General features: G+C 46.4%; 1 protein-coding gene across 8 annotated transcripts in view; it reads right to left on the bottom strand.

Annotated features, from left to right (window-relative positions):
* STARD13 (StAR related lipid transfer domain containing 13) overlaps positions 1–12,785 on the bottom strand; it is a 492,819-nt gene that overhangs the window by 15,923 nt on the left and 464,111 nt on the right. For 6 of the 8 annotated variants that reach the window (XM_070380429.1, XM_070380432.1, XM_070380430.1 and 3 more), the window contains 3 exons: positions 8,786–10,176; positions 7,420–7,593; positions 6,127–6,343 (listed from right to left, as the gene is read on the bottom strand). In XM_070380429.1, coding sequence (XP_070236530.1) covers positions 6,127–6,343; positions 7,420–7,593; positions 8,786–10,176 — 1,782 coding nt within the window. The remainder of the gene's footprint in view (positions 1–6,126; positions 6,344–7,419; positions 7,594–8,785; positions 10,177–12,785) is intronic. The other 2 variants (XM_070380431.1, XM_005891012.3) reach the window with 1 other exon arrangement.

Genomic DNA, 12,785 nt, shown 5'->3' with positions numbered 1-12,785 from the left:
AAAAGGCAGGAGAAGAAAGCATGTACTGTCAAAAGAAAAGTTCAAGGTGTCAGATAAGTGATTATCGGGAGTGAGACCCGGCCTCAGTGTGTTTACATCTCTAATTCTGGAAGGAGGCCCAGGACCGGGCCTCAGGGCCGTGATACACGGGAGTTCTCAGAAGCCAAGTGCCCCAGAGGTGAATTCCTTAGCGTGATTCACAAACAGGGCTCCTCCTGTGAGTTGGGAGTATTCCATCCAAGAATTCCTGTTATTATTGTTTTTGACGGTGGAGAAATACTGATCGTGTTCTATAAAAAGAATAATGCTGACAACTGTGTGTGTGTGTGTGTGTGAGTGAGTGAGTGTGTGTGTGTGTGTGTACATGGCGGGACCAGGTTCCTCATTGTCCTCTGTGCCTCGCCGGCGTGGATTCTGGTGCACGTGAGGTGCAGGTACACACACATCCCAGGGATGCTTTCTTTGTACTGTTCTGTCTCCAAGTTTCTTTCTAGTTTCAGCAGATACTGTTATTTCAACGATTTGAGACGTGTCTGGAGCTCTCCAGCCGCCGGGTCTGTGCTGCTTGTTCCGACTTCAGATCTCACAGGATGTCCAGAGGGTTGTCAGGTATTTATTTGTTCAGACTCAAATTCTGACAGTAACCTTCCCATCCCACCCTTATCTTCCAGGGGACGTGGGAAATATCTGTGGGTTCTGTGGATTTTGGGTGCTTCTGTTGGAAGTGCCAAAGGAATTTTTTTTTTTCTAAGTCTAATAAAAGTAAAGGTGGTCTGAAACCAGATTCCAGATGGAGTACTGAGGATGGCAGAAGAGACAGATGGGAAGGGCCCCTGTCATAAAAAATGGCACTGAGCTGATGGAACAAGTGCCCTACTACCTGCCTTGTTGTTATGTGACCATGGGAATTTTCTATTGTTTAAGCCATTTGGGGGCAGGGCTACAGGTTCCTGCAATGGAAAACTTCTGGTGAGGTAAGTAGAAGCTTTTTCTGGGACCAGAGGGAAGAGCTTTTCTTATCCATCATCGTAGAGCAGCCAGGGCTAGGGGTTCCCAGGATTGCCAACCATCACTTCCTCTTCAAAAAGCTTTCACAGCTGCGATAAAATGCACATTTCTGACTAATTTCTTTTTGTAAGTAAAAAGTGGAGGACCAAAGAAACCACTGAAAATGCGTTTCTTCTAGGGACACCATGGTCATTGTGGCCGATGGGAGGCGACCCCAGGCCCTTCAGCTTCATTATGAAGAAGACCCAAGAAGTGTGAAATGTCTTTCATTCGCTTCTGTGTCTGTCGCTGGCGGCCCGGTGACCTGGGTAGTCACATGTGGACGCACCTTTAGTTTAATGCTCTGTGGTTGCCATTTTGAAATTCTTTGTAATCTCTATGCACTTTTCATTTTGCACAAGACTCCACAAATTACACAGCAGGGCCTGCTCTCATGTACCAGAAAGTATGGCTCCAACATCCTCTCTTAATAGGGAAGAGTAGTGGTCAGCAATGCAAAACCCATTTCATAAGCTTCTCTCTTGCACGTCATCTTCATTTTCAGGGTAAAAGGATGAGTGATGAGTGTCCCTCTGGTCTGGTTTTACTGTCCTCTCTCTTTGGTCTTCCACCTAAACACTCAGCTTTGAAAAGCAAGGACTCAACGTGTAATTTAAAAAGACAGACCCAGGAACATCTCATTTTATGATGTTAGGTAGGCAGCAGGTGGAGGACACTTGTGCTGAGTATGAAGTGTCTTCACAGCATAATTGGGCTTTTAAAACTTGCTACTCCATTAGAAGGAGAGCGTGGGCATGAGTGCTGCATTAGAATTCAAGTTTCATCTAAATAATGTTAAATCTCCTACTTGGCATCCTGCTTATGCTAATCCTTTCAGCACTTAATGATGTTTATCAGGACTTGTGTTTCCTCTTCTTTAGGGATGTGAGCCACTAATGAAGAAAGGTTGGTTTTATCCAGAGAGAGAAAGATGCCTGAGAGCAGTATGTAGCGGGTTCTTATGTGGAGCCTTGCAGGTTTGGCCACTCACTGCCATGACTCCATACTCATCAGGAGCTGGGTATAACTTGGGTATCATCTACCCTTCTGTGTAGCTGATTTAGGGCAGAAATAAAAGCTCAGCCAACAGAGCCTGCTCCTTTCACACACTGCCATGTCTGCAATGATTCATAATCGAAGGTAAACATCCTTATTTCATCTCCAGCCAACTGCTCAGGTGAAAATGGATACACTGTGTTTCAGCACGAAGAAGATGTTCTGTACTTGGGGATGTAGGCGGCCCTGTTTCAGGCCTCTGTCTGGCTGTCTTCAGTCCTTTGTGACAACCTCCTGTTTGAGAAGAATGCTTAGCCTGAGGGGAAGGAGTGGAGCAGGGAGGGAGCCTCCCTGTCTGGGGTGAGAGGCTGAGCCTTGGGACAGCCCGAGAAGGTGGTTGGAGGGGACCACGTAAAAGGAGCAGCAGAGAAGTCGGTCAGCGTGCTTCAGAGGAAGGGCATCTTAGACCCTTTGGTCCTGCACAGTCGTGGGGCTGGGGTCTCAGGATCCTGAGTAGACCTGAGTCTTCGATTCAGAGGAGGTGCCATTGGTGAAGGAAGAACACTTATCTGGCGGGTTCTCCTTCCTTGTTCTTTGGTCTCTCTTTGTTTTCAGATTCACTGGCTTTTATTTGCTTGAGTTGGCTCTTAAATCTCTAGGATAGTCTTCCTCCTGAGCCTGGTTTTCTTATTATGTTTCTCTGCTTTCCCCTCATTTCTTACTGTTACTGCCTGCCTTCTTTGCAGGGACCAGAGGGGGCCCTCTGTGTGCCCCCCACACTCTTTGCTGATGAAGGTAGGGGGTCCTTGCCAGCACTGAGTGCTTCCTAAGGGAGGGACTGGCTAAGGCGAAAGTCCCTTTGGCATCTGACAGATTCTTTCTTTGGACGGAGACAACAGAAGGGCTGACTTGGTCATTGTGTTTACATTTACAGTCAGTATCCACGTCCACGAAATGAGCCTTTTTCTTATAAAGCTTTGCCAGCATACTGTTTTTCAGGGTAGTGTTTGTCCAGATTAAAAAAGAAAGACAGAAAATAGTTACAGGCCTGAAACAGAGACAGGGAATAAGCATAAGCCAGGGAGCAGGGGTTGATGGGGATTTGGCGCCACTTTCCTTCTCTCCATTTGAATGACTTTTGCTTCAAACAGGAGACTGGCATCAATAACAGCAGCAGTGCTGGTGATACACGTTTATTCAGAGTCTACAGAGGGCAGGACTGGTTTCCGTTCTACATAAAGACTATGCAGTGAGTGGAGTGGTGATATTACAACACATGTGTAGCCAGTCTTGTATAGGAAAAGAATTCAAAGTGACTTATAGTGATCTATAAATTAAGGATCATAGATGAGACCATCAGAGCAATAGGAAAATAAAGACAGAAAAGGAGAGCAGGAAGTAGGAATGAGGTTCACACACAAAATTCACGCATGCCCCCATGTTACATATATTAACTACAGGCAGAATGTGCATTTGGTTTCAATAATTCTCGCAGCCAATGTAGAGAGGAAAACATATCCAGCTGAATGAGCCTGGTGTACCTAATATAGACAGGTCAGTTATCCCCAAAATAACAATGCTTTCAGGTGCTGGGGGCTGAGGAAGAAAAATTCTTTGGTTCTTACAGAAAAGACACCACATGACACAATGAATAACACCATCAGCACAATCCTGACACTGAATCCATCAGTGAGCTGTTTAGGGCCACTTCTCAAAGTGTCCCTCAATGCCAGAGGTGGCATCACCCCAAAATCACTGGGGACAAACAATTCTAACGGGTGGTAGTGAAATGCATTTGTTAAAAACTTGGACCCTGGAGATAGATTTTCAAGCAAATGTTGGCTCCACCATTGACACATGGGGGCTAGCCCTGGGTGATATGGGATTGAATGAGGCAGTGAGCACAGGATACCTAATATCCCTGAAACATGCTGGGCACTTAGGAAAGGTTACAGTTATTGAGTGAAGAGTGTAGATGAACTGCAGCATTTGCTTTAAGCATTCCAGAACAAACCCTGTTTTCTCTTAATAGAACATTTGCTGATAAGCATTAGAGCCAAAGACTCGAAGAGAATCAGCCAAGAGGGGAGATGGGTCTTATATACCTTTATGAAAATTGAGAAGTTTGGAAAAACGTGTCTGAATAGCAGGCAACTCTCCACAAAACACAATCCTGGGTCTATACTGCTGCTGCTACTGCTGCTAAGTCACTTCAGTCGTGTCTGACTCTGCAACCCCATAGACGGCAGCCCACCAGGCTCCCCCAATTCCTGGGATTCTCCAGGCAAGAACACTGGAGTGGGTTGCTATACTAATATTCCAATAAAAGTACAGTTGAAGCTTCAAAGTCCTGTGCTGAAGGGCATGGTGGCAGTGCTTTCAGGACTGCAAAAGAGATTAACTAGAGTGAAAGTGGAGTTGCTCAGTTGTTTCCGGCTCTTTGCGACCCCGTGGACTCTAGCCTGCCAGGCTCCTCTGGCCATGGGATTTTCCAGGCAAGAGTACTGGAGTGGGAAGCCATTTTCTTCTCCAGGGGATCTTCCCGACCCCAGAATTGAACCTGGGTCTCCCGCACCCATTGCAGACAGACTCTTTCCCATCTGAGCCACCAGGGAATTCCCAGGGTATTGGCAAATGTTTGAGCCCACCTCTCCAAAAATTTTTCTCAGTAAAATACCCATAGACCTTCTACTTTTGATTAATGTGTGCCTTTGGTTAAAGTTCTAAAATTAAAAAAAAAAAATCTAACGCTTAACTATCAGCTTCATTGGATTGCTCCATCGGGATGTTACTCACAAATCAATTAATGTTGGGGCATCTGCCAAAGATGAGTGCTGTTGGTTTTAGACAAGTGGTCTCTTGCTTTTCTTTCTGAGAAATAACAGGCAAGCCATCCAGGCCATTTCTCAACAAAGCAGCCATCACCAGCGCAACGGTAACAGCAACCACGTTTACCTCCACTGTGACATCCAAATATGCAAAAATGTAGATGTGCGTATTATCTGAATTAAGAGTGGGAAGGGAAAAGGGCATGAGGCATCGAGTTCAATCAGTGATGGCACTGAATGAAGAAGTTACTCCTGTTCTTTTCCACTGAAAACTGCTATTTGATTCATCAAGAGACCATCCTGATTCTAAGCATGATCTCAGCACTGGGGTGGAGACGACATCAGTTCATGAGTTCGGGTGGCTTAGCTCATTCCTGTCTACTTAGCTTAAGGCCAAGGGTAAATCAATGAAAAGTGCAAATAACCTTAGGTTGGCACAGATTCTTCACACGGTATTAAAGAGTAAGATGAATAGAAGCCATTATAGAATAGTTACCTGAAAATACCCTCAATACTCAAGGTTGCAATTGATCAAGCAGAAGCATGGCTTTTATTTTGGACAGAATGTCTAATAGAGAAACTAATGAGTATTAATTAGGAGGAGCAAAAGCCTGGCCTGGTTAATCATAGACTAGGTTGCACTCTGGGCCATTCATTGTCCACCATTGAGGCGGCCCCCACAGTCCTGGAGACGGAAAATGGTCTCCAAAAATTTTGTTCAGCTTGAGCTTTTTAATCAACTCCACAAGATGAAGGGACATTTAACTTAGCTGATATTATTTTCATGTTTTACTTGCACATTTAAAAAAATATATAAATAAATTTAAAAATATAAACAGTTATGGTGCTGCTTCAAAAAAAACTAATAAAGGGAGATATAAACACCTAATTCTAGTTTAAAAACAAACAGGGATAAAAGAATGCTATGAAATCAGTGGTGGCATTGAGACCGTAATTAAAAGGAAATGCAGTAGATAGCTTTACTCCCAGTTTCCGGGGAACACAAATTAGCCATCACAGGTACAAATGATCAGTGTTAGCTTTCTGCAGTCACTCCAGGGTGTCCTTCAAGTTGCCAGTGAGGAAACATCCTCGCATGGCTTGATGAGGATGTCACTTGGTCAAATTAAACAGTGACCTCTAAAGATGACAGTGCCTTTTCTTTCGGAGGCGCATGTCTTGTCTGACCCTGGACGGATCTGATCTGGCTGGTGCTCTGTGCTGCCTGGCCTGTGCCTGGGGCTGATGACCCTACCTGATCGAGGCAGTTGCTGCGTAGATACCTCAGCGCTTGCTGGATGCTCTGTGGCAGGGGCTGCCCAGTTCTCTGGACGTGAACGATGAGGGGAACGCCAAAGACCGCCTTGTCTCGATAATCAGGAACTTTCATCCTCTTCATGAACTTTGGAACTGCCCTAGAATTCACAGAAACCAGGTCATGCACGCCTCGTGGAGCACACTGCGGGGAGAGGCTGTGAAAGCAAGAGGGAAGCCAAGCTTTTGTTGGAACATCTGACAAGCGCCGGGGAATTCAACATTTCTCCCTTGATTATTCACATTACATTGGAAGGACTGTCTGTGCCCTGTGCCTCTAACTGTTAAACAGGGTGATTCACATTAGCAGAATGGATTTATGGCCCTGCTTCTAAGTGCTTGACATTCCAGTTTAACTGTGACGGACACACTTCTTAAATGATAAACACTTTAAAGTCCCCAATAAGACAAAACAAAACAAAATTAAAAACTACATCAGAAAGAAGAAATTTGGTTGGGGTTGGGGGAGAAAGAAGAGAAGATAAAATATTATGTTAATATCTTCCCTTACTTTTCTAGAACCAGTTGTACTTTTTAAAGAAAATTTTAATGCACAAGCATATGTTGATTTGACCACACAATTTATAACTTACTTATTATATTTTATAAAATATAAACTGCCGATTCTTCTTTGTGCATAATATATAACATATGACAATCAGCAGCACATCTTACGTTTTTCCAAATCCATCAAATTGTCTAAAATCGGTCCACATTCAAGTTCCAACATATGCTTTTGTGAGTTCCTTATTCCAAAGGTTTACTGCATAGTCTTGTTTTTATTAGCCAATGAAATAAGAGCGGAACTGTATTTGAAGAGTTCAGTGCTCTCAGAATGAAGCAATGCTCTAAGCGTGGAGCTCTGCATTGGGCCAGGAGGTACAAGAAACAGATGTTTTCTTTGCAAACTGCCAGAATTACTTTATGGCAAGTTTATTTTTAATGTCTCTGTTCACAACTAATCACTCTTTACTTGGAGCCTGACTGCCTTCCCTGGAAACTGACAGAGAGCTACAAATAAAGTAATGCTTCCTGTAGGCTACATCTCATCCAGGCTTTGGCAGCCCAGGGGTGGACACTGAGGAAGAACTCTGGGCAATTTTTGTTCCAGAAAACTGGCAGTGAAGAAAACAAACAGATTCCTCAGAACTCAGAAAGCAAACACTGAAGTGCTTGCCATCACACACTGAGCCCTGGAATAAATGGTCTGCTCCAAGGCGAATGGGCTACGCACCACGTCCAGCCGTGCTTGTTGGACATGGAGTGTTTCTCCATGATGGCCGTGAGGCGGAGCAGCGAGAAGCGCTGGAGCAGGTTCAGCTGGCCGGCTGTCTGTCCGCTGATGTGGGGTGATGCCGTAGATGGCTGTGGCTGGTGTGAGAGCTGGAAGCTGTTCCACCGGAGTCGCCTTTACCGGAAAGACCGTCAGAGAAGCCGGTCACAAAAGGGATGGGTTTTTCAGAAAACATGGGATATTACCGATTTTTAAGTAGCTAATCAAAATAGTTTCCGAGCCAAGAGAGTTACAGAGCAAATGGAGCAGAAAGACACAAAATGCACAGAACAAACAGAAGAAACTATTTTGGAAGAAGTCATTATCTGTTTCATTGGTGGTGATAGTTGCTCAGTCGTGTCCAACTCTACGACCCCCATAGACTGTAGCCCGCCAAGCTCCTCTGTCCCTGGGATTCTCCAGGCCAGAACGCTGGAGTGGGTTGCCATTCCCTTCTCTAGGGAATCTTCCCGACCCAGGGATCGAACCCAGGTCTCCTGCATTGCTGGAAGATTCTTTACTGTCGGTGCCACCATTAGGAGGCTTAAATAAGTGATATAATAAATGTTATATGTTAGTTTATTCCTAAATCCATTCCCACAGTGTTGAAAGCACCTGAGACTGTGTGTGTAAGAAAGAGAGAGACGTTCAGACAGACAGAGGCAGAGATAGAGATCACACACATTTGGGAGCTGTAGAGTACAGTCACACTCCCGTCCTGACTCCACACTCTGACTTGTGACAGGTGTAGATGAAGCTCTCCTGATGTGACCGTACAGCAGTGAGCCCGAGAGACATCACTGCCTTGGGAGAGACCCAGCAACACGTACAGTAGGGCTGTTCCTACTGGTTACCCCCTTCCAGGCCATTTATCTAAGGTGCTTGTGAAGTGATCATAGTAAAACAGCTTTTACGTGCTTTGTATTCTGCATTTTAAAGTCAAAATAAACATATGAAGTACTGCATACACCTTAGATCTCAGAAATTTCTCATAGAACTTTTTAAAAATTTAAGATTTGGCAAAAGAGATGCTTGGCAAGGTCATGGGAAGAGCCTGTGCACGGGCAGTGGGCCTGGTTATCAGTGCTTTGCACATAAGAAGCTCAATTTTTTTTTTTTTTTGCATAAAACCAAGATTGAAACAAATGTGAGTTAACATGGATTCAATCTGCACAAAAGACATACTACTGTTCAAATAATTCCCAACCACGTACATAGCTTAGACCAGTGTTAAATATTTAGAAGGTACTCTATAAATGTCTGTTAAACAGACCATAATTATTATGAAATGGATTTAAACCTCATTTCACAGAGCCATGCCACCAACCTGTTTGGCCTGGTCAGAGAGGCCCCTACTCCTGAGTCCCTCCTTTCTCTGACCCCAGTGGCCTCTGACTCAGTAAGAGATGCTCCATCTCTTTCCATGTCACTGGGTGTGGTCCGACCTTCAGAGACAGAGTTGCCTTCGAAATCCAAGGTGATCTGATTGGGAGAGGGGAAAGGGGAGAAGCCAGCCTCTCCGGAGCTGTGTGTCTGTGGTTCGGGTAACACGTTTCTGGACCAGTCATCCACCACCTCCTGGAGCCCGTTGACGTGATGGAGGATGTCATCCAGGTGAGGGAAGAGGTCATCCTTTTCCAAGTCCAGAAGGTCCCCGGTGCTGGCATACAGGTGGGAGCCGGGGACGTTGTCGTAGATGCTGACCCTACTCGCCCTGTGGCAGGACCCCACGAGCCTGGGCTCCCTGGCCCCCGGGCCGGGCTGTCTGCCCAGGGAGATACTCCCGGTCCTCCAGCTCGCCCCGTGGCTGTTGTCTGTTGGTGAGAGGCTTTCGATAGAGAGCGCCTTGGGGAAGGTCCCTGGCTTGTGGTCCTTGGGGACGTGCACCACCAAGTTCTCTTGCGAGTGAAACTCGTGCGCGTGGTGCTTTCGGTCTCCCGCGTCCTGCAGCGCTGTCCCCGCCAGCACGTCCAGGTCTTCTAGGTACATGCCCCCGCGCTTGTGGGCCTCCTGGCACTTCCGCTCCTTCAGGCCGGGCGTGCTCCCCTCGCTGCTGCTGTTCTCCGAGGGGCTGCTCTCAGCGCCCCACTTGGTGGCGCCAGGAAGCCCGGCACTGCCGGTGGCGGGGGGCGAGTTCTGGAGGTGTCCGTTTGGGATCTGGACGCACTGCATGGCCCTGAAGGACTCGGGCTCCTGCTGCAGCACGGGCCCGCTGATCACCAGGCCCCCGGGCCGCCCCTTGTGCCTTCCCTGCGCGCCTTTCCCTCGCAGCGTTTCCATGCGTTTCAGGAACGACTTGGCTCTGGCCCGGCTGGGCTTCTCATTCTTTGGGTGCAAAGGGTGCTGGAGCCCGTCTTTGGAGGACGGCAGGAGGCTGTTGCCCACCAGCGCGGCGTCCAGCATGACCGGGCCGTCAGCGCAGTACTGCCCGGGGCCCTCGAAGGCCTCCCGGCCGACGCCGTGACCACCAGGCTGGCTGCGGCCGTCGCTCCCACCGCTGCTTTCACTGTGAATGGAGCAGACCTCGGGCTCGCTCAGATCCGTGAGGACGCTTTCACTGCTGGTCGTGTTTTTCATCCTAATGTCTCCCGAAGACCCATTTCTGTCTCCTCCAGGAAACAGTGTGTGGAGGTCGTCCACGCGAGACCACCGGCGGCTGGTTCTTTGGAAAGTCCATTTGTTGCTGATGCAGAGATCTTCCTCATCAGAGTCGTCACCCTGGAAAACAGCAGCAGGATGCTAATAATGTACGGGTGGCGGGGGTGGAGAGGGCAGTCTGGGGAGCGTGGGCATGGTACCCCTGCCTCCTCCTTCCCTCCCTCCATGGGTGGACCCTTTTGCTGGTCCCTCCACCATCTTTATTGTCCTGGATGACCTCTTCCTTCCCAGAAGCTGGAAGATCCCTTTCCAACCCGTCCAGCTCTCTTCCCTTCAGTTTTCCTTCCTTCCTTCCTCTCTAAGAAGCTTCGTGGACCAATTGCTATTTCCTTCTCCAGAGGATCTTCCCGACCCAGGGATCGAACCCGGGTCTCCTGCATTGTAGGCAGACGCTTTACCGTCTGAGCCACCAGGGAAGCCTAACCATCTGGCTAGACAGGCTAAATATAAAACACCTGCAGTTCTCCCTTTTTGAGTAGAAACTTAATCTTGCCATAGAAGGCACTCACTTCTTTCCCTAAATCTCTTTACGGAGCCCTAAGACCATATTTCTAGCTTTCCTCTTCTGAGCCTCAGAGTCACTAGATCTCAAGCCAATACTCCTTAGTCTCCCAGACTTGATTCTTAGCATATGTTCCCATGTAAGTTAACAGCCAAATTATCTCCAAATTCCTGCAAGTGGAAATTTGGGAGCCATTCTAGAGATTCCTGGTGGAGGAAGGTCCCATCCCAGCCAGCACCACCAGGCCAGCCTTCTTGTTTTTAATTAGCCCTGGATCTGAGTGCCTTCCTGGAACACGGGTATCTGGGTGCTATGGCCCTACCATTTTCCCCTGTCATACACCTCACACATTTCTCTTACGTCTGGGTTCTGCCTGAATTTGTAGCCCCTGAGATAGGAGAGTCTGGATTCCCTGAATCCAGAGATGGCTTTGTTTATCTTTGCAAATCCCTGGGCCTGGCCCAGCACAGATGTATAAATAATTTCCTTTCCAGATGAACTGGATCATCCATTCCTTCCTTCTCTTCATTATGTGTATTACCAAGATCCGACTCTGAAATGGTTCTCAAATCTGCTCCCTCGTTCATATCTTCACTCTCCTTCCCCAGTGTGGGCCCTTGGCACCTCTGGCTGGGTTATTACAGTGAAAACCGGGCCAACATCCTCTCCATCTAAACGGCTTTCCACAGTGTAATCCAAGTGTGATCACAGGGTTTCCCGGTTTAGACACTTTCTGTTCCCCTTAGCTCTCCGAAGTCTGGGTATGGCATTTTCAACCTGACTTTCAACCTGAAGCTCTTTCGACCTAACTCCAGTGTGCTTTTCTTATGTTAGCGGTTCCTCCCCATCTTCTGCATTCTGCTCCCTGACCTGCAACTAGGCCCAACACCCAGCTCTGCGACAGGATCAAGAGCCTAAAGGGTTTATATTGTCCCCTGTCCTTCCCTGATCCCTGACCATTCTTGGGTACTCAGCTTCATGGGTCTCTTTGAAGCCTTCCTGACAGCCCCAAGGCAGTGACTATGCTTCCACTGTGCTCCTGTAGCATTCGGTTTAGATCTTTATAACATTTGTTATAATGCTATCTTAATCTCATGTCCCAAGCACCTACCCTCAACTGTTACAGATAAACTGAGCAGGACCAGGGCCTGCTTTTCTGTGTTGTATTCATATTTATATCCTCCCCAATGCCGAGCAGAGAGTAACTGCTCTCTTTCTCTCTATGTGTGTGTATGTATATATATATTAATTGGACTAAGTGTTATTTCACTTTACTTTGGCATCCGGTTCCAAGCCCTGGTTGCCAGTGCAAGCAGTACCAGTTAGACTTAGGTGACTGTCTGAAAGTTGCTTACTCTCTCCGAAGTGCATTTCTACCATTTATAAAATGGGACTGAAAATTGGTTCTGCATCATAGGTTTGCTTCGGGGATTACATGAAATAATGCACTGACCAATCCTTCACTGAGGAGTATTTTGCTTATTTGTTATTTTCTCGTGTTTGTTCAGTTGCGTCTGTGCTTCCTGTGCGTGTAAGATAGACGGCTTATCCATCTTTCTATATATCTGGCATCCACCTTAACTCCTCTGGACATCGCAATTATTAACTTCAAGGAAAAGTAAACAGATGCTCAGTCAGTGAATGTGGGATTCTTCCATTCTTATTCCCTGAAAATCTAGGTTCACAGGGATTAGACTAAATGACAAATTTGAACTTTCAAGTATAAGGTAGAAGAAAGTAGAAAACCATGGCAATCACAGAGAATTTCATAGCTGTGGCAGCATGGTGGGAAATTAGCTTTGAGTTTTAAAAAAGTTGCATAAAACTTTAGCGAAAGAGCTTAAAAAGTTGCCCAAATGGAAAAAGGGCAAGACTCTAGGATGAAGACTCAAAAATATCCTTTCTTCATAGTATTTTCTACCTCTTCTTTCCCTGTGATGGATACAATAAACCCTGACATCTGAGGGCCATTTAAATATCAGGTCCTGTGACAGTTTGAAGGTTGAGTTTATTGGATTTTCATGTCGTATTTCAGGAAGCTAGGAGAAGTTGATATTAAGTAAACATTCTGAAAAAAACCTTTTAGCAAATAGTTTCTGAGAAGGCAAAAGAAGGATATGCTTTTAAAGAAAATACAGATATTTTAAAATAGAAACTACAACATTTA

Source organism: Bos mutus, chromosome 12 (assembly GCF_027580195.1).
Source record: "Bos mutus isolate GX-2022 chromosome 12, NWIPB_WYAK_1.1, whole genome shotgun sequence".
NCBI lineage: Eukaryota > Metazoa > Chordata > Mammalia > Artiodactyla > Bovidae > Bos > Bos mutus.
The sequence above is the reverse complement of the archived record's forward strand: the minus strand, read 5'-3'. Positions and strand labels throughout refer to the sequence as shown.